The sequence below is a fragment of the Anas acuta genome, chromosome 9 (genome assembly GCF_963932015.1).
Source record: "Anas acuta chromosome 9, bAnaAcu1.1, whole genome shotgun sequence".
NCBI classification, from domain to species: Eukaryota; Metazoa; Chordata; class Aves; order Anseriformes; family Anatidae; genus Anas; species Anas acuta.
In genome coordinates, this window is record NC_088987.1 from 1,855,677 (window position 1) to 1,883,492 (window position 27,816).

The window sequence follows — 27,816 nt, forward strand, 5'->3', positions numbered from 1 at the left end:
ATCTTTTTTTTTTTTTCTCTTTTAATTAAAAGAAGAAAAAAAAAAGACTTTTCACTTGCATTTTAACTGATATTATGTATTTTAACAGACATTTCTGCTAAGACCTGTTACTGATTGAGTCACCTGACCTGGACAGTAAAACAAGTGCTTGGCAATAGAAATGCAAGAACAAATACTTAGGGATTTAGGAAAGTTAGATAGGAAAACTAAACCGAGAAAACCTTTATGAATGTTTTAAGATTTTCTTAGAGGGAATTGTGTTGAGAAGCTATCTGATCATTGTAAAAATGTTAAAAAAAAAAATCTAAGTTTTATTTTCAGTTATACAATGGGAAAAATATACAATCACACTCATTTATCCAGTCAAAACACAAAGCTCTGTTAAAAAGTAGTGCAGTTTTTGAGTTGCAAACACATTTTATAACAAAGTAGCTCACTGGTTGACTGTAGGGGAATTTTAAATCCTTTCCATGCCATAGAAATTGAGGAAAAGAATTTTTAAGAAGTAGCAAGTTAAAAATTACTTGCAGTGACTAAACTAATGCAAGTTTTGAATAATGGATATGGCTAACGATGATGCAAGACCTATGCAAAACAGTAAACTCATTGTTTCAGAGAGAGGCTGAAGGTAGAATATCTTGGCTTTCAAATTACTGGAGTCTCAACCTTTACTACTGTGTCTGTTTCACTATTTTAACACCATCATGCAGCAGTGCTTCTGTTCTTAGCATTGAAATAGTCAGGATGTATTTCAACACACTGTAACAAACAGAAAGGTTAATGACTTGTGCCTACTTTACTTCTTCCCCTCTTCTTCTCTCAGCTGTTTATCGAGAAGGCAGAAGCAGAAGAGAAGTGGTTTCAGAGGCTGATGGCACTTCGGCAGGAAAGGCTGATGGGCAGTCCGGTGGCCTGAGCAAACTCCTGTGACCATAGTATACAAGATCTCGATGAATGCTGAGAAATTCTACCATTAAATGTTTTATTTTTCTCTTTTGAGGGGATTTTAATACTCAGTATGAGATGTACAGAGAATAAATATTTCATCCGAATAAACAAGAGTGTTCTATCCTCAGTTTTTTTCCCCTAACTCATTGCTGGGTTACTTGTAGCGCTGAGAAGGGAAGGCTTTCAGAGCAGTGTAATTTGCTTTTTCTGTACTGGATTCCTCTTGGGTGCAGACTTGACAGCCCAAGGAGACGTAATTTTATACCTCCCAATCCCCCCAAATATATAACCGTGTAGCAGTTTAAAGATAAATGAAAAAAATAAGACTGTCAAAGAAAGTTCAGATTTACCAGTGCTCAGACAGTAGAAGTACAAATGATTCCGCCCTGGGCCATTAGATCTTTTGCAGCCGTAGAAGGATTCAGGGCAAATTATGTTGCTGTTATCTCGTCTTCCTTCCGCCTTGTGTTACGGGAGCAGCTTTTGAATCCTGAACATCTGTGGGCAGTCTCCTCGCTGAGGGGCTGTTCTGAATTGATGCGCTCATTCGCCCACTCCAGCCTTGTCCGGGGTCCTTGCTTTTGGTGGTCCTGAGTGGAAAGAAATGTTTTAAATTTCCCTGAGTATCTGCCCACTACTGTTAGCATCCTGCTAGATGTAAGGAAAAACTATGTTAACCTTTTAGATAAATTTGTTACATTTTCAGCAGTTTTCAATAACTGTATTTCCTATGCAATTTTAAGCATATTAAGATGATCAATAATAAGGCAAAGACAGTCTTCTCTGAATTCTTAATGGGAAATAACATAAAGATTGTGTCTACTGATACAGACCTTTATCAAAAAGACAAATGAAATACCTCTTACTGTACAGACAGTTTTCAGTATATGAAGTTACCATTTTGTCCAAGTGTGACTTTAAAATAATGGGAGATTAGTCACATTTGCCCATCTCAAGCTCATCCCTCAGGTATATTTAAAAAATATGGATCTGTCCGTCATCTAACTAAATTCCAGAGATCAACCAAATAAAATACAAAAGTATTTCTTTTGAGGTGTTTGGTAAATCTGTGAGAAAACTATTCCATCAAGAGAAGACTAAAATAAGCCTCCAACTATTGGACATAATATCTCATTGAAATTACCTGCCTGGGCTTTTCTTTGGGAATGAAGAAATTTGTAAGGCCCTTTTTTTTGTAAAAAAAAAAAAAAAAAAAAGTTTACTTTTCCTTCTTCTCAGATCTGCAGTGAAAACAATCAGAGGGAAAAAGATTCTGGAAATGTACTTTGGTAGTCTTATTTATGTTTAGATCATTGATGGAAAATGTATTAAATTTGCATTCTAACATGTTTTTAATTTTTCATTGTGAACACTGTTAGTTTTATGTGGTCCTACATTAAAATGGCTATCTGTGTTTCAAGACTATCTTGTCTGCAACAAAAAGTGGAAAAAAAGTTGTTTGTCTTGTTTCATTTCAGCATTTTCAAGTGGCAAATATCTGTCATTGTCCTATTTTCTAATCGTTTTCTATGTTTCTTTCAAAGTAAATAAAAAACCGTGATCCCTACATAAGGTGCAGAATTAAATTCCTCTTTTTCACACATTGTGTCAGATAATTCTAGTACTTGATGCAAAATGATTCTTTTTATTTAATTTGCATCCCTACACGTTATTAAGAAAATTCTACAAACCAGTCAAAGTAAATAAGACTTAATGGTAATAACAGGAAGTGCGTACTATTTCTAATCAACAAGTAATTAAATTTGTCTGGGCTGAAGGAGAATTGTGAGCAAGATCTGGAAAGAAAATGGAAAACAGCACTTAGATCTTCTGAAATGCACTGAGAGGTTGAATATATGGTCCTCTACTGAGATATGCCAAACATAATTTGAGACACAGAGCAAATCCTTGTCAAGTTGATTTCTACAGTTGCAGTTGCAGACTGGTGTTCCGAATAACCAATAAAAAAAAAAAACATTCAGAATTTGGTAGTTTTAATGAAATATTTAGCTTGTTTCTTGCCCCAGTGTCTCTGTGGAAACAGTTTGTTTAAGGAGCAGTTTCTTCTGCTTTAGGCCCTATATTCTCCCACCTTCTCCCAACTCCTGCTTTGAACATTCATTACGTGTACTTGAAGTTTATGAAGTTGGTGGTGCTGGGAGAAGGACCTGTCAGGATTGGGTTTTTAACTTGGTGCCATCTGTCACAAATTAGCAAGCACACTATCTTTGTTAGAAACCTACGAATTCATACAATGCAGATGTTTAAAGATGCCTACATCGAGTCGGTGATGCTCAAGTGTGCGATTAATGAATGGAAGGTTTTACACGGCGTTGAGCAGCAATCTGAGCAGTGCCAGGTGTTGCACCTTGCAAGTGGGTTTCAGTCTTCTTGTGGCTCCCTCATTGCCTGTAGTGAAGCTGGATGTTCAAAGCACTGATCCTTGTGATGTTCGTGGCCTTCTGCAACATTGGTTTGCAGTGACTCTCGGTGCTTTGCAAAGCTGAGCCCTATTAAGGGGCGGTGGATCAGCACGCCGCCTTTCTGAGAACCTGCTGCTGCTGCTTTTACAGCTTAACTTTCAGCAAAAATAGAAGCTGTTCCACTGAGTTTGCTCTTGTAGAGTAAAATAAAGGTTGTATAAGGCCAATCCGTGGGGTTATAAGTGTAAATGTTTACCACAGCACTCTTGATTCAAGTTGTGTAAACTCTCTATTTCCTTCTTTTGCTTTTACTTGAATAGCAAGCATCCTGTGATAAATTATTCATTTTCCTGTCAAAGGTAGACAGATACTTGAACATGAAAAATGAAGTATGGAAGAAGGCAGCAACATTACAAATAAACTTGATTCTATAACCAGCACTGCAAGACTACAGAGAAATTTGAAAAACTTGCTACTTACAATTATTTTATAAGCTTTAGGCACATTTTCAATGGTTATGTCAAAATATATGTGCACTCCACAAGTTCCATGGGTGGGGTGTGTTCACTAGAGGAAAAGACAAAATATGTTATTTAATCGGATAGCCAAATACAAATTTTATTAACTGTGTTGTAACACAGACATGAAACTCATATCAGTGTGCACCAATATAATTTAATAAGGCAAGAACCTCTTGCCTGTGAAGACCTTGTTTCTTTTTGTCATATTTTGTACTTTATTCTATGCTCCTGGTAAAAATGAACGGATTCCTGATTAAGAAAGGGGAAGAAACGGCTGTTTGTTAGCTGTCCAGCCAGAACATAGAACTATTAGGGGGACTGTGCAGCCCTTAGAGACAGCGGCGATAAGGTTTTGTCATTCAGGACGTGTGACTGTGTCTCTGATACAACTGGCTGTAACACAAAGTTCCTCATAATACCAAAGTGCCTTAAATCTGACTTAGACAAATCATGTGTAGGAGTGAAAAGATAATGCTGTAACTTGATCCGTTCAGACTTCTGGTAGTCAGCAAAGACCTCTACCCCTAGAAATTACATTAGCAAACTCATTTCACTTAGCCTGCTGAACAGCCACCATCAATTAAAATCAAACTCGACTGATTTTGATTTGATAACTTTCAGGTAAAATGTTCGCTGGCCCTTTCTGATTTCGTCCGTCATCCAGCATCTCCACAACTATTATTTTTTTTTATTATGATAGTTGCTTGAAAATTAGCTCTGTTTAGTTTTGAATTATGGTGGTTACAACATTTTAGAAAGTTTTTTTTTTCTACTAAAATAATATTAGCTCCAAAACCCTGCCAGCCAGGAGATCAAATTTTGCTACTTCTGCTGCAGCCTCTCAGATATGAACAGGACTGAATGATCCCGAAGGCTGTTTTGCCGTCAGTAACCCAAAACCAACCTCCTCGGTGATCATAGTTTTCCATTTGTCAAGTTACAAGAAGCAGGTTATTTTTAGTGGAGATCCTTGAACTCTAGAAACCTGTTTCAGAAGAGATCAGTTTGAACCCATGACTTAATCCACCCATGATACAAGGCTTCAAATAGTAGCAGTAATAAAAAGCAATGCTCTAAGTATTATTACGGCAGAATTTAAACTTTACCATTTGTAGTTTTGACAATGTATTATTTCTTAATTATTTTTTTTCCTGACTCTGTTCCCTTCCCTCCTTATTTTCCTCCTTTACTGAGACCTAGATTACAAAGAGTAGCAGTGGCCAGGCCGGATTATGTGACACAGGGGAGCAAGACTTAGACACTGAGTCACTCTGGAATTGCCACTCCAGGATGAGATGTGACACGATCCTTGTACTCTTTCTGGAGTTGAAGCTCAGCCCAGAAAGGGGAGGCGGGAGCTCAGCTCCTCGTGCTGGTGCAGAGCCATGGTTCACTTCTAGCTGGGCTCCCACCCATCAGAGCGTGCTTCACGAGCTGAAAATTTGTTTTCTAGTTACTTAAAACCAGGTGAAAATGAAAACCACTACTTGGCTATTACTTTTGCTTCTTTAGCAATACAAGACGGATTAGGATGGCATGATTGTAGTCCTGTAGCGGTGATACGAGAAGCCCTTCAGCCCTTGGGGATCATTTCTGAGCGCAGTATTTCGAAAAGGCTGTAGTTGAAAAGGTGCTTGCTGAGCTGCCACTGTAAAAATCTCGTTCCCACTAGATGTCTCTGCAGTCCCAGCGCAGTCGTCGCACGAACCTCGGTGGCCATCTAGAAAGGCTGTATAAATAAATGCATGGAAAGCGAACCTGCCTTTTTGTTTCCTAACTGGAGCTGGAGCTCAGGTATCAAGACAGAGCAGTCTGTCTCACGGTTTACTGCTGCCTTAGAATCTAAATCTTTTCAAATAAAAAATACTGATCCAACAGGTAAAAGCCAAGCATGTACAAAGTATTTGGTGCAGTCCCTGAGGGACTTACCGGAGGAAGATGTACCCTCTCTGTCCTGAAGCAGTTTACCACACCAGGCAGTGAGCTCTGCGACGGGCAGCTTCTGGCACTGCCTGCTGGGGACAGGACTGTCACCTTCCTCTGGGTGCTGCAGGTGCTCCCGGCTGCTGGAGGCAACAGCTGGATTTTCAAGTTACAGTTCTGAAAGGAAGACATAAACAAATCTCATTAATTATTATTAGTGGGACCTGAATACTGCTAACATTTGTAAAAATGTCAAACGTGGTTTTTTTGGATACCTTTTCAGTGATTTCAGAGTATTTTTCTGCAAGTTATAGCCGTCTTATTTCAGTATTCATACGAGTTACAGAGCTGGGTGACTATGTGAATTGATTATACATTTAAATAAAATATTAATGTAAATGTTATTACATGTCTACCGCTAGTTGCTTGTAGTAGAATGATGCTTTTATCTGACACTTACCAACAATTTATAACAAACTGCTTTTGCAAAATACTCTGCATTGGGCTGACGTTACAGATGGAATGCAATCAGTTTTTTAACAACACTATCAAAAGGCCACTTCCACTAAAAAATATGCTTAAGCCTCTGGAAATTGCATTGCATCTTTAAGCCTACCTGTAAAAGACTTTAACTGTAAAAATGTAAGAAGTAAGGATACCTCATTTATGCCAATACATTTTAAATTTAAATAGTAACTGCTGAGCCTTACAAAACTGACTGGGGATTGAGCACTGATTGTCTGAGTCCTCTCAAATTACCTTCAACCTTGCTTCTGACATTGCTTGGTTGTACACGGAAGGCTACAGTGCAGAACTGATCGGAGCCCCCAAGTGACCTGTTACCATTTTTTTTTCCAAAACAGCTCAGAAAAAGGACTTAGTTTTAATACACTGTGCTGGTTCTTAATAGATAATCAGAACTAAACTTTCCCTGCACTTCTGGAAGTTAGGGGCTGCAGCAAATGTAATTAAAAAGTAATTGTGTAATAAAAGCTGGCATTTTCTCCTTAGAACTGATTACACCTCTTCTTGACAATTAAAACTGACAATTAATTCCTGCCTTACCTGTGAAATTAGTCATATACCGTGATCATTTCTGAGCTGTATAAACGTGATGTCGTGATAAGATGTGCATTTAATAGACTTGCTTTCTACACGGCTGATTTAAATATGGCTTTAATATTCTCTGCTCAACGAGCAAGATTTGGTTTTACGCTTAGAGACAAACAGCCTAAGGCAGGCAAGACCTTTTGGATTAGTTCTGTTATGTGAACAAACACGGCACTGTCTGAACTGCGGTCACCAGTTCTAGGTAGTGCAGAAATCTGGCTCCAGGTGGTGCAAACTGCCTGAAGCTGGGAAGAGCTCGGGTTTAGATTCCCCTGGAGCTGGCTGGTGCCGGCAGCAGGTGAATCAGGCAGCTCTGGCTGCCTGGCTGTGCTAGCCCCCGGGTGTGTGACACCACGCGATGTGCACCTTTGTTTGTCTGATTCTACATCTTGGTGGCCAAATCCTCAGCTCAGTTTGCCAACCTTCACTACTCACCTGACGCAGATTCTGCCGCAGGAATACATTCGCTGCCTTCACTCCTGGAGCCAGCAGTTTGTGAATCTCGAGGCAGAACACCTCCAGTCCTGATGCACAGAGGAGCCCCCACCATCTCTGTACGCGCTGCTGTTGGCCACACGCGCTGCTGAAGGAAGCATCAGAGCAAGCGCCAGGTGGCTTTGCCCCAATAGTCAGAAAAAACTCAGGGCTGTGATGGTGCTGCTACTGGAGTATGAGTTTTTTTCTCCTCTTCCACATGCCAGAGAGATCAGTCGCTGCGATTTAAGAAACAAATATGTCACCTCACAGAAGACTGCTCAGGTTCAGCATCTTCAACATTTATTGTCTGGTGGTTTGGCCATTGGGAACAGCAAAATGAGATAGCTGCGAATTGCTGGAGTAACTCAGGAATAAAATTCCCTTTGCTCCCTAATCCTGTAATGTGTGCTGCCATAGTGCTTATAATTAAATAGTTGCTGTACATGATGGCAACAGAGCACATTTAAACAAATATTATTTTTGGACCAAATCCTGAGATCAATGATAAGCGCTCCACTGGGACCAGGTTTTGATTCTTTTGTTTGTTTGTTTTCTTAAATATATATATATATATTTTTTTTTTGCAAATGAGACTATATATATTTATAAGCCTCCATTTTCACCCTGATATATAAGGATAAGAACAGAACAGAAAATTAGGGCTGGTTAAAACAAATACAGTTTCACTTAATGAAAAATAAACCCAGGAAATCATCACTACAAGATGTACTTAACATCAAAAGCTCAGAAACTCTCAAGTGGGTTTATAGTTTACATAGAGGATGTGAAAAATGACATTGCAATAATAATTTTTAAAAGAAACAAAAGCTTATCCTGCAGGTCTTGGAAATTAATTTCTATTACAATGCTGAGCTATTGCGAGGGCAGGCTGTCACCTACCGCTGTTGTGCACTTTCTAGCAGTTTCTTACGAAACATCTAGATCTGGTAACTCATAAATAAGACACTGGACACCACGGATTCTTATAAGGTAATCCAATCTGGCAATTCCTACAGCTCTCATACCAGTATTTTGTAAACAGCTACTAAATAAGTAAATGAAATCAAATATAGATTTTATAGAGGGAGTAGATCTCTTGCATTTCTCTGAATCTAACAGAATATATTGCACCAGTTCTTTCAATTATCTCAAAGAAACCCCAAAATCCCATCCTTTTACTGTGCTGAAGCCTCCCAGATACGTAAGACTTCAAATGCACTTGACACAAGGCAAGGATCTGTCTCGCAGTCCAAATGATATTTGCTGCCCTGACAACAGCACACAAGCATTACTTATTAATTCATACATTATTGATAATCCTCTAATTTGTGTGTGATGGGAGGAAGTTGGTCTGCAAGTAAGTTATAAATGGAAGGTTATCAACAACTTGCAGAAGCCGGTGACAATGCTATATATAGCTGGTCCCAGCACACGCTCTGTCGATGCCACAAAACACGTTTCTTACCCACGGGTGGTGCGAGTGCAGAGTTAGGAATGAGCTTCTACAGCAGCTACCATAAAATAGTTGCTTGTTAAATAAACTTCAAAGACAGAACAGTTGTTTTAAAGGTTATTTCCTGACGGAACACAGCACAAAGTGAGTCTCGGACTGTGCCCGTACACATAAATGTTTGCTCTCACAGTAGTATGTGTGTGTCTTAACATCTAGCCAGCAATATCGTCTGCTGGTGTACAATCTTCAGATGGGTTTGGCTCTCATTCCAACAAAGCAGTTGCTGGCTGGCACTTTGCCTAGTTAAACATGTATGCAGTTAGACAATTTTCACCTCCAAGTGTTAAGCATGCCTACTTGTTAAACATAATCCTTGTATAAAACAGTAGCTGATGACTACACAGATAGAGAGTCGGAAATAATTCTGTATTTCTCAGCAATTGCACCAATTGTTTTTCACGTATTTTAATATATCGTACATAGCCCTACAGTACTAAATAAGTTGATCACAATTAGGATCTCATTTCGGCCTCACTCTAACTGATTTGTGCTCTGGATGGAACAGAAAAGCCAAAGTGAAACTGCTCCAGAAAGGAGCCACTCAGCCTGAAGAGTTGAGATGAACACAAGTGTTAGTAGGAAATGTTTGGGGCAGGAACCTAAACAAATACCTGCGGAACTGAGAGAGAACAGAGCATTATAAATACCAACAAGACGTCAATATGGCAAAATGACCTTTTGTTCTAGATGAATATGTTCAACAAAGCTCTGAAGTCTGAATCAGATGTAAATAGTCATATCACCAAAATGAATAAGAATTAAGAAGGTAAATTAATTCCTAAGGGAAATCACTGTAGATCTCATTAGTTCAGGAACAAGATACCTTAAAACTTTTAATTAAAGATAATATTTACTGCAAATGAATAAGAGTTGGCAGGTTTCAGCAGAAACCATAATCTCATTTATGCAAAGTTTTCTTATATTAAGGCAGACATCATTAATCTCATTGGAGATGCCCTCCAGACTGACAGTGCTGTAGCACTGAGGTGATTTCTTACAGAAGTCTTTTTATCTACACAAAAGAAATCTAACTCAAGCAGACACAAACCATAAGAAGGCCTGAGCAATTAGAGATATCACTCTGTGCAAATAGAGTACTGACTTTATCGTGTTAGTGAGCCTCTCGTAATGAGCTGACTTCTAACGGGGCCCATCTTCCCACTAGCAGCCGAAAAATTAACAATAACTAGAACTCATATTGCTCAGTTATCTGCACAGTAATCCATCTCAGGATCTGCTCTGACTTGGAAAGAAATTTCATCTTCCAGAGTCTGACTCCATAGAAAATTAAATAACAAACTGTAGATGATACGATGCACTCTCACCAGCTGTTGGAAGGCTCCACATTTCCTTTTTATCACTGTACAGAAAAGGCAATGGGTTTCTTATTACGAGGCAGAATTCATACAAAGGCTGCCCTGCACTAACTGAACGTGCAGTCTGTTTTGGGCCATGTTCAGAACCTGTAAGTAAATGTCAAAAAAATAGTTAGGTTTTGGTAACCACAAACAAGTTAACCGCCCTAAAACATATGTTTTGAGAAGATAAAGCTCCACGTGGGTAAGAATTTGCAGGATTTTATATCTGACGTGCTAGTTATGTTAACAAAAACTTGCCTTGCTGGTTTGTAGCAAGTAATTAATACCCACCCTAGCATACCATGGCATGGATATTAATGAACTGCAATAAGAGCAAAAAAAAACAAATTGATCCAGGGTATCTGTCTATTAATCAAAATATAATGGCAAGTAATTAATAAATGAGCACTGTACATGACCTAATCATTATGGCAAAGTTACTGCATATTGCATGTCCAGTACAAATGCAATTGAGCTTCAGAGTTTTATAGAGCTTTAAAATCTGTAGGTTGAAAGACTAACTAGAGTGCAAAAGATGACATTACCACAACGTTCATAATATTTTTTGTGTGCGGTTCAAAACAAAGCTTGAATTCTGTCTCTGAGCAATAAAAAAGTTCTTTGATAACATCATAACTGGCACAAGATTTTGTTACAAAAAGCCCCAAAGCACTCGAGTTCACTTCCATGACTACAGCCTGATTTGTTTTATTTGCTAATCTTTCATCAGAAATGTACAAACAGTTCACAGACTTCACCTGGATAATCAATGTGTAACCCTCTTTCTGTCATGCTTCCCTGCCCACCGGTCAGTCAGCATAAACATTTTCACTGTAACAACTGCTCAGACTTGGAGTGCATCTTAAGGCTGCAATATCACCACTTGCTAGGATCTAAAGAGAAGTCTACATCAGTAGACAGCAAAATCAATGCTCACCCGATTACAGATATTTTTCAAAAATATTGCAGGCTCAGTTCATTCATCTTTTATGTCGGTTTTCCACTTTGGGCCAAATACCAGCAGGGCTGCTTCTGCAGTATGATGGATCTTAGTGGGACTAAGGATCTGCTTTCATGACTGCCATATAAACACTCTCGTGCTCTCTCGTCCCACCTGGTCGTCCAGGGCACATTTTTTGTCCTTCCCCTAAAAGCTGGGAAATTGAAAAAGAGGCGAGGAGGGGAGGAAAGTGTTTTTGCTGCCTCTCTGCAGGAGATGTGAGAGGAAACAACCCGGAGCTCAAAGCTCTGAAAAACTTTGCCATTTAGACCAGAGCGTTTCCTCACACATACGCATTTCTCTCCATAATTCTCCCATTTTATGAAGAATGGTGAAATTTCTGTAAGCCTGATTGCTGCAAACTAAGGGCTAAGTTTATGCCAAACCGCAGCTTTCTAACACACTCCCACATGTCCACAGCCACTCTGCTCCCCGGGAAGCCTCGATATCTCTCCCCATATATTTGCCCATGCCCAGCGACAGGTTTTACTGAGGGGGTTTCTCCCTTACAGGAGGCCGTGGAGCTGTTTCTTCCTGCCCAGAAGACAAAGAGCTATTTTCCCTTTCTGTTTAAGCACTAACCCTAGCCATGTTTGCTCTCAGGGACTGCTGCAAAGCCTCAGCATTTGGGTCTGTCCCGGGAGCACTTTGGCGATGTGGAGTGAAAGTGTCCCGGTGTGCACAGCCTGTCCGTGCCCCTGACAAGTGAATTTTGCCCGTTTTGGCCTCATTTTTGTATAACTCTGTGTTTTATGCAACATTTCGTCACGGCGCTGGTCACGCCGGGCGCTGTGAGGCGTTTCACCGCTGCCTCCCCGCAGCCCCTCAGCGAGGGGTGTGTGTGTGGGGGGGGGGGCACTGCCTGCCCCTCACGGCACACGGACTTTATTTTACTGCCACCTAGCGGGAAAAGATAAAAACAATAAAAAACTAAACAAAACCCCACGATTATTCTAAAAGTACTACAAAGTAGCAGCCCCCGAGCGCAGGGAGCAGCCCTGAGGGACCCGTCCCCTCACGGGGCTGAGCGCGTCCAACCCCCCCCCTCACCCCGACCCCCCCCCCCCCCTCAGCGCCCCCTCAGCCCCGAAGCTTCTGGAGCGGGGCCGCGCGCGGGAGCCCCGCGGTTGCCATGGCAGCGGCGCCGCGCGTCACGTGACCGGGGCGGGGCGGCGGGCGCCATCTTGTGCGCCGGGGGCGGGCGGGCGGGCAGTAAAGGCGGGGTCGGGGCCGTGACGGGACCGTCCGTGAGGTGCGGTGAGGTGCCGGGGTGCCGTCCTCTCGTCCCTCCCGTCCCGTTGTCAGCTTGTCTGCCCTGCCCCAGCCCAGCCCAGCTCCCGGCCTCAGGGAGCCGCCTGTTGAAGGGACGCCGCCGCGCTGCGAGTCGCAGGGTTGTGGCGAGGATGGACAGGTGCCGCATGCTGTAGGTTTTCTGTGGTATTTCTCTTTATTTTTTTATTTATTTGTTTTTATTTTATGCTATAGGGGTGTTTGCGAGCTGCTGGGGGCAGTGCGGGTGTGGGGACCAGCCCTCAGCGAGCCCCCAGGGCTGGGCAGGGGGCACGGAGCGCACGGCGGCCTCAGCGGTCCCTAATACATATAAATATAGAGCACCTGGCATTGCCCGCAAAGGTAAGGGATGTGAGGAGGAGGGAGGCTAAGCCCCAGGCCCGGAGGTGCGGGTTTGTTGCCGTTTCCCCTGGTGACCGGGCGTTTTGCCCCGTGCATCCCCCAGAGGAGCCTGGCCCCGGCCCTGCTGCAGCCTCTGGGGCTCTGTGGGGCTCCTGGGCACGGCTGGCTTCAAGCTTCTAACAGCTCATCCTTATTTGTGGGATGTGCAGGAGCTGTGGCTGTGTGGGTCCTCTGCATGGCATTAAAATATTAACAGCAAATAAGCTTCATTTGTGGTGATCTGCAGCATGCTTCTGCGATCCTTTGATACATCAGCTGCTCTCCTTCTCTTTATTCACTTTATTCATTTTATCACAGCTGTTTTAGAATGCCTCGTGCACTTCAAAACTGGAGGAAAAAGATTGGGGAAGATAGAGGATGGGAGTGCATGTGAAAAAGATCGATGTTGAAATTCATTTTCCTGGCACCATCCTCGTAAATCTGTTTTACATATAGTTAAGGAAATGAGCTTCTTACTTGAGATAAGATGAGCTTCCAGAGCAGCCTAACAGCAGGCATCTGTTGCCCCACAAGGAGAGATCTGGAGTGCTGAACTGGAAATAGCGTGTGGGTGAGAAGTGAGGTCTCCATCTGCGAGCAGCTGCCTGGGGAAGCAGCAGTCACTCAGCCCACGTGCTGCCCGGCCAGCTGAGCCCTGGTGCCTTGGACAGGTGCAGAAGGTGGAGCTCCTCTGCCCGGTGCAGCTGTCCTGCTTATTTAATTTACTGATAAGCAGCTTTTGTCTTATTGCTGCAGGTATTACTGTTGGTGCTGTTCTACAGCTTCAGTGTTATGTTCCATCCTAACTTTAAAAATGTGCTTAATATAAAGTGTGGTTTTCAAAAATCCCAAACCAAATTTATCATTTTAAGATAATGATTTTTTTTTTTAAACTGAGCAGAAGTATGCACAAAGTAAGAAGTAGCAGTTGCTGTACTTCTTGCAGTACTACTTGTACTTCTGCTGTGTGCTGTAACAGGCTTCAGCTGAAACTTCAGAGTTTAAGGCTGAATTGTACACAAACTTACCCAGTCAGATGCATCTTGGTGACAATCCTCGCTTGCATATGTGCTAGCAGCATCAGCCTCTGCATTTTCAGTGTCTATTTCTCCATATAGATGTACTTGTGTGAGACCTTAACAGTCTAAGAGGCTGAACATTCAGTTCTCTTTGATCCCTTCAAATGCATATTAATTAAAAGTCAAATAAACTACTTACAAGACAGAAGTGCAAGTTCTGTTACTTCAGAATACTGGAAAGACAAACGTACAAATTGTTCCCCTTCTGACCTTAATTTTGAGGCTGTTTTGTGCTGTTTAACATGCCAAGTGCACAGGTTGAGCGTGTGAAATCCTTACAGAACTTCCTTTCTTTTTCCTCCTCACCTTTCCAGTATAATAGTGCAAAGTCTGCAGAAGTCATGTGTGTCTCAGCCAAAGTACTTCCCCCACCCCTGCTCAAATTTAAATTTGGCTGTCATCAATGGTAATTAAACAAGGCTGCTCTACACCTGTTGCTGTCCTATGGTCTGTGACTGGGACAAAAGACTGAAGATCTTGCGTCCTTTATTGGGGATATTAAGGAGACTTTGACTTGCTGTGTATATATGTGTCATAAGGGTGATTATACTCCTTTTGTAATTCGAGTTTGTCATAGGAGACATCAAGAGGATATGGTTAATCCTTTTGGAAGCCTTATGTTCCAGACAGATTCTGGCTTCCCACTGCTTGTGCCCTGCTCCAGAGCATACAGAAATCAGGCTATTTCTCTGAAAGCTTGACAGTGCTAGATTTTTTTAATAAATGTTTGCCTAAAATCTCCTTGGGGAGACTACAGTTCCAAAACAAGTTGCTGCATGGTATATATCCTGCTTCCCTATCCCTGGTGCTAAGAAGCTGTGTTTCTAAATTGTTTTGTAGACCTTTATTTTATCTAGGACAGAAAAATACACACACCCCCACCCCTCCAAGATAGTTTTCACTGCAAGTATATCAGATCCTTGTAGGAAGGTAAATGGCCAAGAGAAGTTGCCAGAGACATTGAAAGAAGGCAAAAAGAAAATTTGATAAGGTACCAAGCATTGCTTTGTCTGGTGACACATGTTGCTACATGTTGTGCACGATAAATCCAACCAATTTTTCTTACCTAAAATAAACCTCTTGAATTGTATTTTACTTTGGTATTGTGATAACTTAATTGTGGGTGTCCTTCTTCTGAACTGGAAGGGAATAGGGAGAAATTTTTTAGGTTATAGATGGAATGCAGTTCATATTTAGTTTGCCTTAATAACCGCACCAGTCTGAAGTTTGTGGTGTTGAAAGAGACTGGAGGCATGCACATGCTGCGCTGGTGTGTTCATGCTTCCCTCATCTTGGCTCACGCAGTGACTCTTTGCATCTGTTCTTCATCCTGTGAAAACCAAGCTGGCTGTATGCAAGCTGCTTATCACACTGGATTGAAGCTAAAGCCGGCAGTCATGTGAGTGGGGAGATTAGGGCCTGCTTATGGCAGTGGAAAAACTACTCCTGGGCTGTAACGGCCTGTCTGCACCACAGTGCATGTGCATCACTTAAAGGGATACTGGTGGGTTAAGTGTCTTGTTTGGAAACTAATCTAGCTTTACGTTTCTAATCTAATTTCTGTTAGTGCATTTCTCTCTTTTAGTTAAAAGGAAAAATTAAATTATATGCAACTTTCTCATCAAAAGAGACAAAGAGATCAGAGGGGCCACATGGTGTGGAAACTGGTACTCATGGGTCTGGAGGAGAGGGGTGGGGAACAGAAAGCCTGCGCAGGAGACTTGCAAGGTACCAAAGAGGTCAGAGGAACAGCCAGGAGCTTTTCTTACGGACAGGGGGATGTTATGGGAAAGGTTATGGTGCCCTGGAGAGAAGGAGGGTGAGAGCTGTATGGGGAGTGCCAGGAAATTGCTAAGAAGAAGATGAGGTGCTGCGAAGCCTAGGTAACATACCTGGGAAGTGACTGGTAGTGCTAAGAAAGCAGCTTGCAGGGGGAAAACTAGGCTGGAGAAGAAGGGAGGAAATGAAACATGGTTTTTGTATGAAGTAATCACTTCTAGCATTTGGACCACAGGCAACGGTGTTACTCATATAATGTCAAATTGTCTTTCTTCTTCTGGCCTCAGTTTGAACTCCCTAGTTCTTGGCCAAATTAAAGAATGCAAAGAATTAAGTAAATTGCAACACTAGCAATATTTTACCTGCAAGGCAAGCTTTGGATTGCTCATGGGGTTCTGTGGGATTTTGGAGATAGATATTGAGTGATTAGAAAGGGGACAGAGAACTTATCTCTTCTTTGATTTTGTTCTTCCTGAGTAGAGGAAAGGGCTGCGAGAACATGACTTGTGAAGGCAGGGGAAAGGGAAGGCAAAGGTACAGTGGTGGGGGATGAAAACAACAGGGATGGAGTTGGCATGAACTTGAGAATGGTATTACAATATCAGGGGTTAGAGGTAAAAGAAGTAATAAATAAAATATAGGTCAGTCTGTAGTTCCTGGCAGATTGAAAGTCCAGGATAGAGTAAAATAGGTCTGCAGAGGATGGGTTATTTTAGAAGAGATAATGCAGTGTGGCCACCTGAGAACACAGGAGAGCAAGGAAGGCATCTGAGAAGACAAAAACTAAAACAGCCACCCACCCTGGGAGATGGGAAGAACAAGTGGCAGCTCATGAGGAATAGGAGGGTAAAAATGACTGCCCTGTTGGGTCCTATTAAATAAAAAAAAAAAATGGACAGAGCACCGTATGGAATAAGAAAAACTGAATTTTAGAAATTTCAGCTATTTTATATTGTTTGGAATTAAAAAAAAAAAAAGAAAATTCTATGTGCAATGTCTTTTCCAGTGATCCTTTTGCCGCACACCATGAATACATGCGGCAGATGATGAGAAGCTTTTCTGATCCCTTTGGACGAGATCCATTTTTCAGTATAACAGATGGTGAGGAGAGAACAGTAGATCGAAGAGTGCGCCAGGATTCTCAGGTTGCTCTGAGAGGAAATCGCAGAGTAAGTCTTTTCTTAATCTCTAAGGATTGCTACACGGAATTTACATTTACTGGTAATAGAGCTGGCCTCACATTTCCATACCTACTAAACTTGGCCCAGTGGAAACGGAGCCTCAACTGTTACACCCTTGGTCAGATTGTCTTATCACTGAGTAAAATGGGAATATATTTTTAATTAGTTAATGGCTTCTTGTTTAAGCATTTATTACAGAACACTGACAAACTTGTTACAATTTTAATTTTGACAGAAACAAAATTGTCTATTATTGAACACTGTTCATTTAATTAAATGCCTTCAATAAATATTTATCAAACACTTGTTTTAATGAATATGAAGTATTGAATGTTTCTATTGTAGAAAGGCATTAAAAAATCCAAAGCCAGAGCCTTCTCTGAACATGATTTCCTTTTTATGCTAACTTCTCTCTATGAGGTACATTGATATGTTGGTGCCTTTACTCTGCACTTGAGTATCTTGTGTCTAGTTACTTAAGTTGAAATTGGATTTGAGTGAAATCATAGTTCCAGCCACCTAAATAGTATCTATACAGATATATTAAGCACTGTTTCAATCTCTTTGTAACTAAAGGCTTTACATTCTCTTTGGTCTCCTCTGTGTACACAGCAGGTAAGTATTACAGATCTGGGGAATTCACATGGAACCTGGTATTTCTGTAAACTACCAGCTGCAGTTAATAAGTGGGTTAATAATGTTTTACATGAAGTAACTTTTCAACTGCCTGGGCATTCAGGACAATTATAGCTTCTGCTTCTGTAACTAAGTCTTACCTCTTTTCTGTGTTTAGAAAGAATGTACATTCAGTGTTGGTTCCTTTCCTTCCACCAAGCTAAATACCTTGCTTTTGAATGATTTCTTAGTTTAATGAACAATGCTTGGTTTTTAAAAAAAACAATTGGAAGGCAAAACATATTGCAGGGATTTGTGGCTGTTGTTATTCAAACCTAGATGTTAAGAGCTTAATAAGCACAGTTGAAACTCAGACTGTCACCTACTTGTCAAAAGGGTAACTGTCAGATTCCTTCCTCTGTGCTCATACCTCACCAGTTAGTTTCAAATATAGATTCAAATATAGATGTCACTGGATCTAACTGGGGCATGGTCTCTTTCTCTGCTGAAGCAGATTCTTACGCTTTGGTTCAGTAGATACCAAAAAACAGATTGGACTTCTTTTTTCCTTGATACCTTAAGAGACTTCTATCCCTTATTCCTAGCAACAAGTTAAAGCATGCCATGCTTTATCTGTGGTTACAGAAGGGAACTGAAGGTGCAAGTGCACTGTTATTTTGATAAGCGCAAAGGAATTCCATATGTGCTGAAATCTTTCCAGTATCTTTTAATGTTCCTCATCTTTCACCTGAGAGGTGTAAGATGTCACAAAACTATACTGATTATTTGAGCCTCATAGTTGTCACAGACTGCTTTTATTGGCAGTTGTCTAATCTACAGCTTTTAGTATGTATTACAGAATAAGGACTCCATAAACTTTGACTGTGACTTAATTTCTGATGATATCCTTTTGTACCTGATACTATCATGCTCTTTTCTGTCACTAATATATTAGTCTGTGAGAGTTCATGAAGTTATTCAGGAATTGTATAATTCCTTCTGTTCTTACTATGAAGTGTTTAGTACTTCTGCCCAACCGGCCTTTCTTTAGATAGGCTTTTATGTAACTCTCCAGTCTTAGTTTCCTGGAAACACCAATTTGTTTCCCAGCATTTCATTGCCGTGTTGTGTAGGGTTATTCAATATCAGTTGGTCAAACAGGAACTGTTCTTGCTGGTGTTTTTAGCTACATCTATTTATACAGCTTCAGAAGCATGTAACTTGCTCGTGGGGGATATGTCTTCAGGTGGTTCTATATATGATGATAGACTTACTTAGACCTTCTTTGCAGTGACCTTTGAAACTGCTGACAAATTAGACTTCATTTGGTTTATTGCAGGAGATGATGGCTACTTTAGAGAAATCTTTTATAAATACATGAGTCTGTAATACATAGCGCTTGTGAATGGGTCAGCTGCGTTGCTTTGAATTTTAGCACTTAAATATGGTGGTCTTCTGAAATCACATAAACTTCCATTAAATGGGGCTATTGATTTGTTGTTTTTAATCAACTCTGGATTTCTATGGCATGAATAGAACAAAGTGTTTTCAGAGCAGTAGGTGATATCTGAATGACTGTGCCTTATCGTAAACAATTTTAATACACAGGTTATGTTATACAAGTGTTTTTCAACCGTTAAGGGCTTCTAGTAACTACATATGAATAAACTTTAAAACAATAGCTGTCACAACATTTGAAACATAACTTGCATTAAATATTTTTACTTTTGTATACCCAGAGACTGCTTCATATTATGTCATCATGGCACTCTGAGTTACCAAGGTCCTCTTGAATGTTTGTCTTTAGTTGATCAGAAATGTTTAATATCACTTGCTGTATGTGAAAATGCAAAAGGTATTTTTGCTGTGTCCCCTACTAGGTACAACAGCTAAAAGACACTGGTCCTTTTTCTTCCAGGCAACAAGCTACTCCCTCATGCCCTTTGCAGGCTTTGGTAGCATGGTCAGTATCCCAGGAGAAATGATCTTTGTGCCTCTTGCTAATACGTGCATACTGTCTGCATAACTAAAGCATGGACAAGGGCTGGTGTTGGTGTGCTTGCAACCTGCTCTTACTGGTGCTGGGGTACGAGACACTACATAATTAAAGATTGTTTCGGATTCAGTGAAAATGCTGGGTGTAGGCTAAATATGCTGGTGTGGAGGCTGGAGAAGTTACTATTTAGCAGCTTGCTTTTCTGCTCCGTGGTGTCTGTTAGGGCTTGTTCTTCAGTGGAGTTGAATGAAATAATACCTGGAGCAGGACTCCTGCCCGAGTGCTGCCTGCGGATGACCACTAATGGCTTGCAGCATGCTTGTGGCCATGGTGCTCACCGAGACCTGTAGTGCTCGTGGCTAAAACCAGCCAGACAATTTCTGCAGGGACTGGGCTCGGGATGGTTTTGAGCTGCAGGGTTTGGGGCCCTGAATATCCTGTAAAAGATCTGTAACACCTACCTGAGGGAAAGCAAATCTATTATTTGCCTCAGAGGTTTTTGCTTCCTTTGGAAGTCTTTAAAGAGTCCTTAAGTTCAAAACCACTAGCTTAATTAGTGGCTTTTAATTGGAGATCAGGTAAAAAATAAGCATGAATATTTTTGAATGTTCAAAACTAAAAATTACTTGTTTAACTACCTCTTACAGAGGCACAGAATGATAATTTGCCCTGTGCAGGAAGTGTGTTAGCTAATCGAAGTCCTTTTGCTATTACACAGACCAGTTTTATCCCCCAGCCTGTAGTGTGAGTCTATAGCTATGGCTGATTGCTATGTAATGTTCTTGGTTCAGTGTCCAGACTTGGAACTGTAGAGACCCATTTTCTGGAGTTACTGATGTTTAAAGCTAGTTCGAGGCATCAAATCACAATTATTGCAGAGAGCTTTTGATAGCCCTAAAGGATCCAAATTTCTTGCTGCTCAGGAGAAGACTTTCTGAACCTGAATTTTTACTGAGCTTTGTGCTTATACTGCAGATTTTTGATTTTATAATACATAGTTTCTTAAGTATATTTAAATCTAATTGCATATATTTCCAGTAGTTGGAAGAATGTGGGGCTTGTTTACTGTCAGTAGCACCTTGGTGATGCCGAGGGCCTGCTACGTGCAGCCCTGCACCTGCCTTCCCCTCCCTGCTCTGCAGCCTCCTGCTGAAGCTGAGCCTCCACCCAGTGCTGTGCCTGCAGCTGATCAGTGTGCTCCAGCCTGAGCCCCTGGTGTCAGCACGGTGGGGACTTAGAGCAGCTCCTGAGTAAAAGTTCACAGTACAAGGGGAAAGGCATGGTGAAAATCATCTCTACCATCCCCACCTGCTGTGCTGGAGAGGAGCCCAGAGGAGCATGCTCATTTGGGAGTGCATTGTGAGCTTCCCAGGTGGCTGCTTAGGATAGCCTACCCTTTTCCCTACTTTGTCTCTTTGGTATTCTTTTTATTTTTATTTTTACAAAATACAGCTTTCATCTGTGGAGGCAGTATATGCCATCAGCTACAGACCCTACTAATAATACAGTGTGTGTAAACCTGTCTTAACACCCCTTGTGCAACACTGGATCTTTTGCTTTCATCTCAAAATAATGAATGTTTTGTTGGATACTTCCGTAGCATCAGGTAATTAAGTTGCCATTAGGATCCTGAGTTAGGGTTCTCTGATCTTTCCTTGTTGCCAGTTTTAGCTGAGTAACCACTTTCTTCTGAAAAGGAACTGTCATCTGGGATGCGTTTTCAGTGTGATTCCATATGTATTAAGGGATTTGCATAACAAAGATAATGTGATCTTCAAGTACGTAAGGTATGGAGTTAGGTTAGAGTGTATATGGCAATAGCTCTAGCACACTAGCCACAATATGAGCTTACTCATACTTACATTCTAGCATCAGAAGTCTTCCAGTTTCGTCTTTCCAGCATCTCCAGCTTAGCAATCAAGTTCTTTGTGCTAGCTTTCATTTTTTTCACTTGAGAAAATGCAGTTTGGCTTGTCTGTATATTAACTGTGGGCTATGAAAAACCCTGTTAGTCTTCTTTGCAGAAAAAAAGCATGTCAAAAACAGCCTTAAATTGAAGAATCACCACACTTTGTTTTAATTTTAACTGTTGTATTGTCTTTCAGCATGATGCAGATTTTGGGGACCCTTTTTTTGCAATGGACAGAATGATGTCAAATATGAGAAACAGCATGCTGGAGATGCAAAGAAAATTTGTAAGTTTTTTACACTTGTTTTAAAACTCTTTGTAGTAGAGAATGACAGTTACTTAAAATGTTACTCCAAAATTCCTGCTAAAAAAAAGGTTACTGCTTGGAAGCAGATAGTAAGAAAACACTACTTCCCACACCCACCCACAATATATAGCGGTGTTATTTCGGTGTTGTCACTGATTATTTGCCAACAACACTTCTCTAAATGTATACTTGGTTCTCTAGAGCTTCAAACTTCTCAGAGTTATCTGGTTTCTGGCTGTTGCCAGAGCTGACACCTTAAGTGAAGGAGCTGTCTGAAGTGTTACTGAATACTTAAACAACAAAACACCAAACACCTAAATGCCACCCTGCGTCTAGATCTCCCAGTGTGTTTTATTTTCAGTGCAGCTTCTTTCTTCAGTCTTTGAAGATAACACTGATATCTCTTAAGTGTTACTGAGTATATTGACTGTGTTACTCTGGCTTTGTAAAATGGCTTGTTACCATCATTGCTCAAGCCCTGTTTCACCTGAACTCTGTTTCTTACTGTGTATTGTATGGGGTAAGACTGGCCTTACAGGTTATCTTCAGTACTAAATTAAGCCATGCCAGAACAAACTTCTGAGCAGTTGCTTGTTACTGCCCATGCTCTTCATTTGTTGACATGCTTCCTGGCATGGGGAGGCTGCTGCCCAGACAACGCTAGGACAACAGTAGGAGCATATCTAATGCCTGGGTCTGTTCTTGACAGCCTATAACTGCGGTGCCAGGACTTGAGGATTAATTTATCAGGGCTATTCCTTTTATTCGTAGTCTTAGAATGTGAGAAGTGTCTTACCCACAAAATTACCTCTTCTTAATAAGAAGCCTGTATTGCTTGTAGGATGAGCTGTCTCTCCATCCAGATGCACACACCTTCAGCTCCTCCTCTGTGATGACGTATTCCAAAATAGGGGATGAACCACCAAAAATTTTCCAAGCCTCAGCTCAGACGCGCACAGCTCCAGGAGGTGTAAGTAGTCCTGAGCAAAAGTGTGGTGTGTAATTATCAAGTTCATCCATACCAAACCCCAGTTTTCTTCCAGTTCTGTCTGCTGGAGACAGTTACTCTTATAATTTAGAAAAACGTCTGTGTAAATACAGTCTTTAATAAAGAATACTTATACTAATGTGCAGTTTTCTTCCTTGTTATTTGTGTATTTCTAAGTATATATCTAAATTTTATACCTGCCAAGGACTGGAAAAGTTGAGTGCTAGAACAGCTAATTTCTCAAGGAGGTCTTCAGGTGTCTTGCTCTTTTCTATAATTCACTTTCTGTGCATTTAAAACTAAAACTGTCTACAGCAGAAGATAGCAAAAGGCAGTCTACTTATGCAAAACATCATTCTCTTTACTTGACTACTTTTAAATGCTTATGTAAGGCTTCATATGAAGATGCCCTTTCATTGACTTCGTCGCAGCTGTTGCATCTAATTCTGCTAAGAAATTTGAATTTGAATTTGAACCCTGAAGCAAGGTTCATGAAAGACTATATGTGAGCAGTAAAGGCCGTTCAGCATGATTGGCTGTGGGATATGTTCAAGCTCAAGCAGACACTCAGTTATCAAAAAGGTTCTAATAATATACTTATGAACACAGTGATAAGTGGTTGCCTGGGTTTCAAGCCAGTCAACATGACAACCTAGTAATTAGTTGTCCCTTCATGCTGAGAATATTGGCATCAGCCATTACTCATTCTGTTGTCACGGAGAATGTTGAAGACTTGTCTGCATGTAGTATATTTAGACTAGGCTTTTTTCCCAACAATTAATATCCAGCATGTGCGTTAGTTATGGAGCTTTAGATGTTCTTGTTTAATCTTTCTGTCTGTTGGCAGAAGGAAAATAGACTTGATCTGTATTGTGGTATATTTCCTGCCAACACAAGAAGTAAGGCAGCTGGAAAAGCATGTAAAACCTAACTTTTGAAAAAGTCAGATATTTAAAAAAAAAAAAAAAATGAGGAAGAAAATTGATAATTTGTTTTTAATCTTTTTGTTATTGGAAGGACACTTACTTCCCTTTTTTGTACAGGTTAAGGAGACAAGAAAAGCACTTAAGGATTCTGAAAGTGGACTGGAAAAAATGGCTATTGGTCATCACATTCACGATCGTGCCCATGTCATAAAAAAATCAAAGAACAGGAAGACTGGTGATGAAGAAATAAACCAAGAATTCATCAACTTGGATGAAAGTATGTCCTTTTTATGCAGTTTTCTATTGTTTTACACTGACACCAATTTTGAAGTATTAGTTCTAGTTCTTGACATTGCAAAAGGGGCAGTCTTGCAGAAAGTGCTAAGTCTGCAAATCAGTTCTTATACTCAATAAAAACTCAAACATTTGAGGCTAAGGTAACCAGTTAAGCATTCTGTTACAATATACAAGCAAATAGTGCCAATTATAATGGCTGTTTGTATTTGAAGGTACTTCAAACACATTTTTAACGGAATATTACTATCTGCTGTGCATTAGTTTAAATGGCTATACTGCTCATGTTGGTAATAGAAAAGATATTTCAGAGATGCGTGAATATAGTGTGCAGATACTTTCACAACACTGACTTTTCTTTTATCTTCGAAACTTAAGCCCAACAATGATTTTAGTTGTCTCGAACAGCCTAGAAAAAGTTTGCAGGTTGTGTACAAAATCATGAACAATGCTGTTCAAAAACCTACTTGTGATTACATGTTTTTATCTATCTTGCTTGCATTGATTTAAGGATAATACTAAACTTTAACTGTTTTTCAGCTGAGGCCCAGACTTTTGATGAGGAGTGGCAGAAAGAGATAACCAAGTTCAAGCCGACTAGAACCAGATACAATTTAGAAGCTCCAAAATACAGAAGTATTCAGCACATACCTAAGGAAGATGGATTAAAAAGGTAAAAATAGTTTGTTACTAGGTAAAGGAAATATCAGCAAAAGTGAAAATTCAACTCTGAAGTAATCTGTTTATGAACAAACAATCCTCACTGGCAATCTGAGAGCGCTTTTTTTTGCTCAAGCTTTTCTGATGATGTTGCAATTAATACAAGGCAGTATTTTTATAAGTAAATCTTGAAGTTAGTATTTTGACTGTGCAAATTGCTTTTATTTAACAGGCTAAAATGTTACAGCACTTTTTTCTAGAGCTGTATGCCAGTGCTCTTAGCCTAACTATATATAGGTGTTAACATCCCCTCCCCCAGTCGTTAAACTGGGCTAGTTGCATTAAGATAAAATCCTCACTGAGGACTAGGTTAATCTGTTCTCCTGGGTAAAAGGAAAGACACCTTCCCTACAGTTGAAGAGAGAAAAACTCCTCTCCTCTGGGTTAGATTTCAAATGAGACCTCTTACAATCCTAAAATGAAGAAGTTTGTGTAGGGATGAGTGCTTCATCTGTAAACCCAGGAACCTCTCCTGCTATCCACCAAGCTTCAGTTTTTCTCCTACTGATGTAGTTTCAGTGGAAGGTGTAATGCCTTTATCAGTTTCATGTTTGGTAGAGAAAAAGGCTGCAGAAGGGGAATTCCTGTTCTGTAAGCTACACAGCACTTCTGGTACCTCTTCAGTCCTAGAAGCTTACTATAAAGGCTACTTTGCCTTCATTTTTCAAACAAAGCTGTTTCATTCTTCCTATCAAGTGTGCGAGAGGAGGAAGCAGTTCAACCCTGTGGTAGTAACAGCACAGGTTTGGAGGGAATCTGTTCTACAAACAATAACTACACCTTTACATCAGTAATGAAAAAAATGTATTTCCCCACTCCTGTATTGTATGGTGGTTGTGATTTCTGTTGTGCTTCTCTGTTTCAGGGAGAAACCACTTGCATCTGTGGGTTCCAGGGGACCCAGAGTTTCTATGGAGAACCTCAGTGTGAAAGGAACACATGTCCCCATCAAAAGCAGCAAAAAATAAAATGTTTCCATTGTCCATTTAGATGGAGATTCTTCAAAGAAGATAATGGTGCTGCACTGCTTATGTTCATATAAGTATACACATGTATGACCAATCTGTCTTCTGTTCTAGTGTGTCTTGCTACTGTACTCTATTGACTTTTGAATGTTGTTTAAAACTTCAGATCCTAGGTTGTCATCTAGTGTCAGTAAATATGAAAAAGACACAAAACAAACCTTTCTACTTAAAAGCACTTTAATAGTTTATCAGTAATTCTGTTTAAAAATGGATGTTTTGGTTAGCAGAGTCTTCTCCACTTACAACTGCACCAGTCTCAAACTTCTTATTAAGCCTGATAATTTTGTCCCATATAGTGCAACTTGCACAGGAAGTAAATTCCATTCTTACTTTGTGTGGCCAAAATAACTTGTTCTGGTGACACAACAATCAACAGCCATTTCAGTACACTGTAGCCACTGTATATGTAGCTTTAAATTCATACTTTAAATTGGTATAGAATCCCCAGATTTATCTTTCTTTAAATGAAGAAAAGTGGGAGGAGTACTAAAATAAAAAATTGTGTTTATCAGGTTTATCAGCATTCTTTTGTTCATAAGCTGCACTTACATCTCTCATCTCCATCCCTAGCCTGTTAATCTCATATTTCCGATCCTTTGTATGTTTCCTTTGGAGGTAGCCCATTATTCTTCAGTCTTGAAGGTTCTCCATGGAAGTTTTTCACTACTCTAGAATAATATCACTGTGTCCTAAGAAGCTCAGATGTAACTATCAGCTCTTAATTTGGAAAAACACGGGAGAAATGATTCAGTAATGTGCAACCATTCATTATCATTTCTTGTCCTAAAAAACTAAAATATCCCTACATGCAGGAAACAATTTCCCCCCTCAGCTGAGATGAGATCTTATTTCATGCACTGATTTAACGGATGTAAAAGGATCCTATATCTAACACTTGATCTCCCTTGACACTTTTTTCATCATCATTTGGTGAAAGGGTCTGGTTCTATAGGAAAGCAAACTGACTTAGAACAGGAAGTGTCTCTGTATTAGAAGTGTGAAGTTTGTGTGCTGTCTTGTTACTCTGAACTGATCTCATGTTGTAGAGTAAATTTCTGTAGGTACAACATTCTAGCATTGGCACTAAAGCATAGTGTAGCCTTCAAAAAAAGTCAGTGTTAAAATTGTTTAATATTCATATGACTAAAAGAAATGGTCTAGGTTGTATCTTTCTGCAGATTCCTCAGATTATTTAATGTTGTGTAAAAAAAAAAAAGTACTTTTATTGAACTGACAGACAATAGTTTCTCTGCTTGTTTAACAGTGGCCTTCTTTCTATTATCAGAGCAAATACTAGTAGCAATAATTTTTTTGCTGTTGCACTGTTCCACCAGCAGTCAAGGTAAGAGGACTTACTGCAGTAGGCAGCGTGTGTTGTTGCTCAGACATGCGCACATCCCTTCTGCTGCCAATGCTGTGGGAGCAGAAACCTCTGACAGGGAAATGGGCAGAAAGCCATGTGTAATATCACAGTAATAATACCTGTGGAGGATGTCTGCCAGAACCCTTAATCTAAGGATGCTTTTATTCTCTTCAGAAGGTAAGAGTACAGTTTAGGGCCTGATCCTTCATTCACTGAAGACAACATCAATTTTGCAATTAATGTAATTGAGAATATCAGGCCATAGAGGCATTTTTCAGGTGTCACTTAAATTTCCTAGTGATAAACAGCATGAAACATGTTGTAACTTCAAGAGAAAACAACTGAATTTTGAGAGATGTTGCTGTTTAACAGAAGACAATTCATCTGACTGCTTATATATTTGCCTGTGCTTTACTGGGATGGATGAACATACGCAATTGAGAAAATGAGAACATCGTGGGTTAGAAAAAAAATCTTGGTAGAAAGGGGCTAATAGTTGTCATAGACTACTTTGTTATGCAAAACAATGTTAATGTTATGCAAGAGAAGTTGTTCTACATAGGAATATCTGAAACTATAGTTCTTTAATAAAGAGTTATTTATTACTTATGCTTATTGTGTGGCTTACTTTACACCACATTGATTTGTGCATCAGTTTGGGCTGCTTTAAAATATTCTTCCATATGACAT

At 40.2% G+C, this 27,816-nt stretch overlaps 2 protein-coding genes and 1 long non-coding RNA gene across 6 annotated transcripts in view; 2 read left to right on the forward strand and 1 right to left on the reverse strand.

The window, feature by feature from the left end:
* RSRC1 (arginine and serine rich coiled-coil 1) overlaps window positions 1-2,543 on the forward strand; it is a 139,766-nt gene extending 137,223 nt beyond the window's left edge. For all 3 annotated transcript variants that reach the window (XM_068691850.1, XM_068691849.1, XM_068691851.1), the window contains one exon: window positions 824-2,543. In XM_068691850.1, coding sequence (XP_068547951.1) covers window positions 824-916 — 93 coding nt within the window. In that variant the 3' untranslated portion in view covers window positions 917-2,543. The remainder of the gene's footprint in view (window positions 1-823) is intronic.
* Window positions 2,544-3,302: 759 nt separating this feature from the next.
* Window positions 3,303-7,717, reverse strand: LOC137860972 (uncharacterized). The gene is made up of 3 exons (XR_011099292.1): window positions 7,361-7,717; window positions 5,790-5,992; window positions 3,303-3,938 (listed from the first exon to the last, which is right to left on the reverse strand). It is a non-coding gene; the product is annotated as an uncharacterized lncRNA (long non-coding RNA).
* A 4,758-nt stretch (window positions 7,718-12,475) lies between these two features.
* Window positions 12,476-27,735, forward strand: MLF1 (myeloid leukemia factor 1). Of its 2 annotated transcripts, XM_068691988.1 has the most exons (8): window positions 12,476-12,696; window positions 16,809-16,971; window positions 19,517-19,561; window positions 21,700-21,789; window positions 22,652-22,780; window positions 23,842-24,001; window positions 24,559-24,691; window positions 25,604-27,735. In XM_068691988.1, exons 1-8 carry the CDS (start codon window positions 12,677-12,679, stop codon window positions 25,704-25,706), a joined length of 843 nt encoding a protein of 280 aa, XP_068548089.1. In that variant the 5' UTR covers window positions 12,476-12,676; the 3' UTR covers window positions 25,707-27,735. The 2 variants fall into 2 exon arrangements, with proteins under 2 accessions (XP_068548089.1, XP_068548090.1); XM_068691989.1 differs by lacking the exon at window positions 19,517-19,561 and having other exon boundaries at window positions 12,477-12,696.
* The last annotated feature ends 81 nt before the right edge of the window (window positions 27,736-27,816 follow it).

Bases quoted from the DNA above. Each gene is read 5' to 3' on its own strand.
- MLF1 (XM_068691988.1), top strand. From the start codon at position 12,677: ATGGACAGGTGCCGCATGCT. The intron at 12,697-16,808 runs GTAGGTTTTCTG...TGTCTTTTCCAG, and splicing joins ATGGACAGGTGCCGCATGCT to TGATCCTTTTGCCGCACACC. The intron at 22,781-23,841 runs GTAAGTAGTCCT...TTTTTTGTACAG, and splicing joins CGCGCACAGCTCCAGGAGGT to GTTAAGGAGACAAGAAAAGC.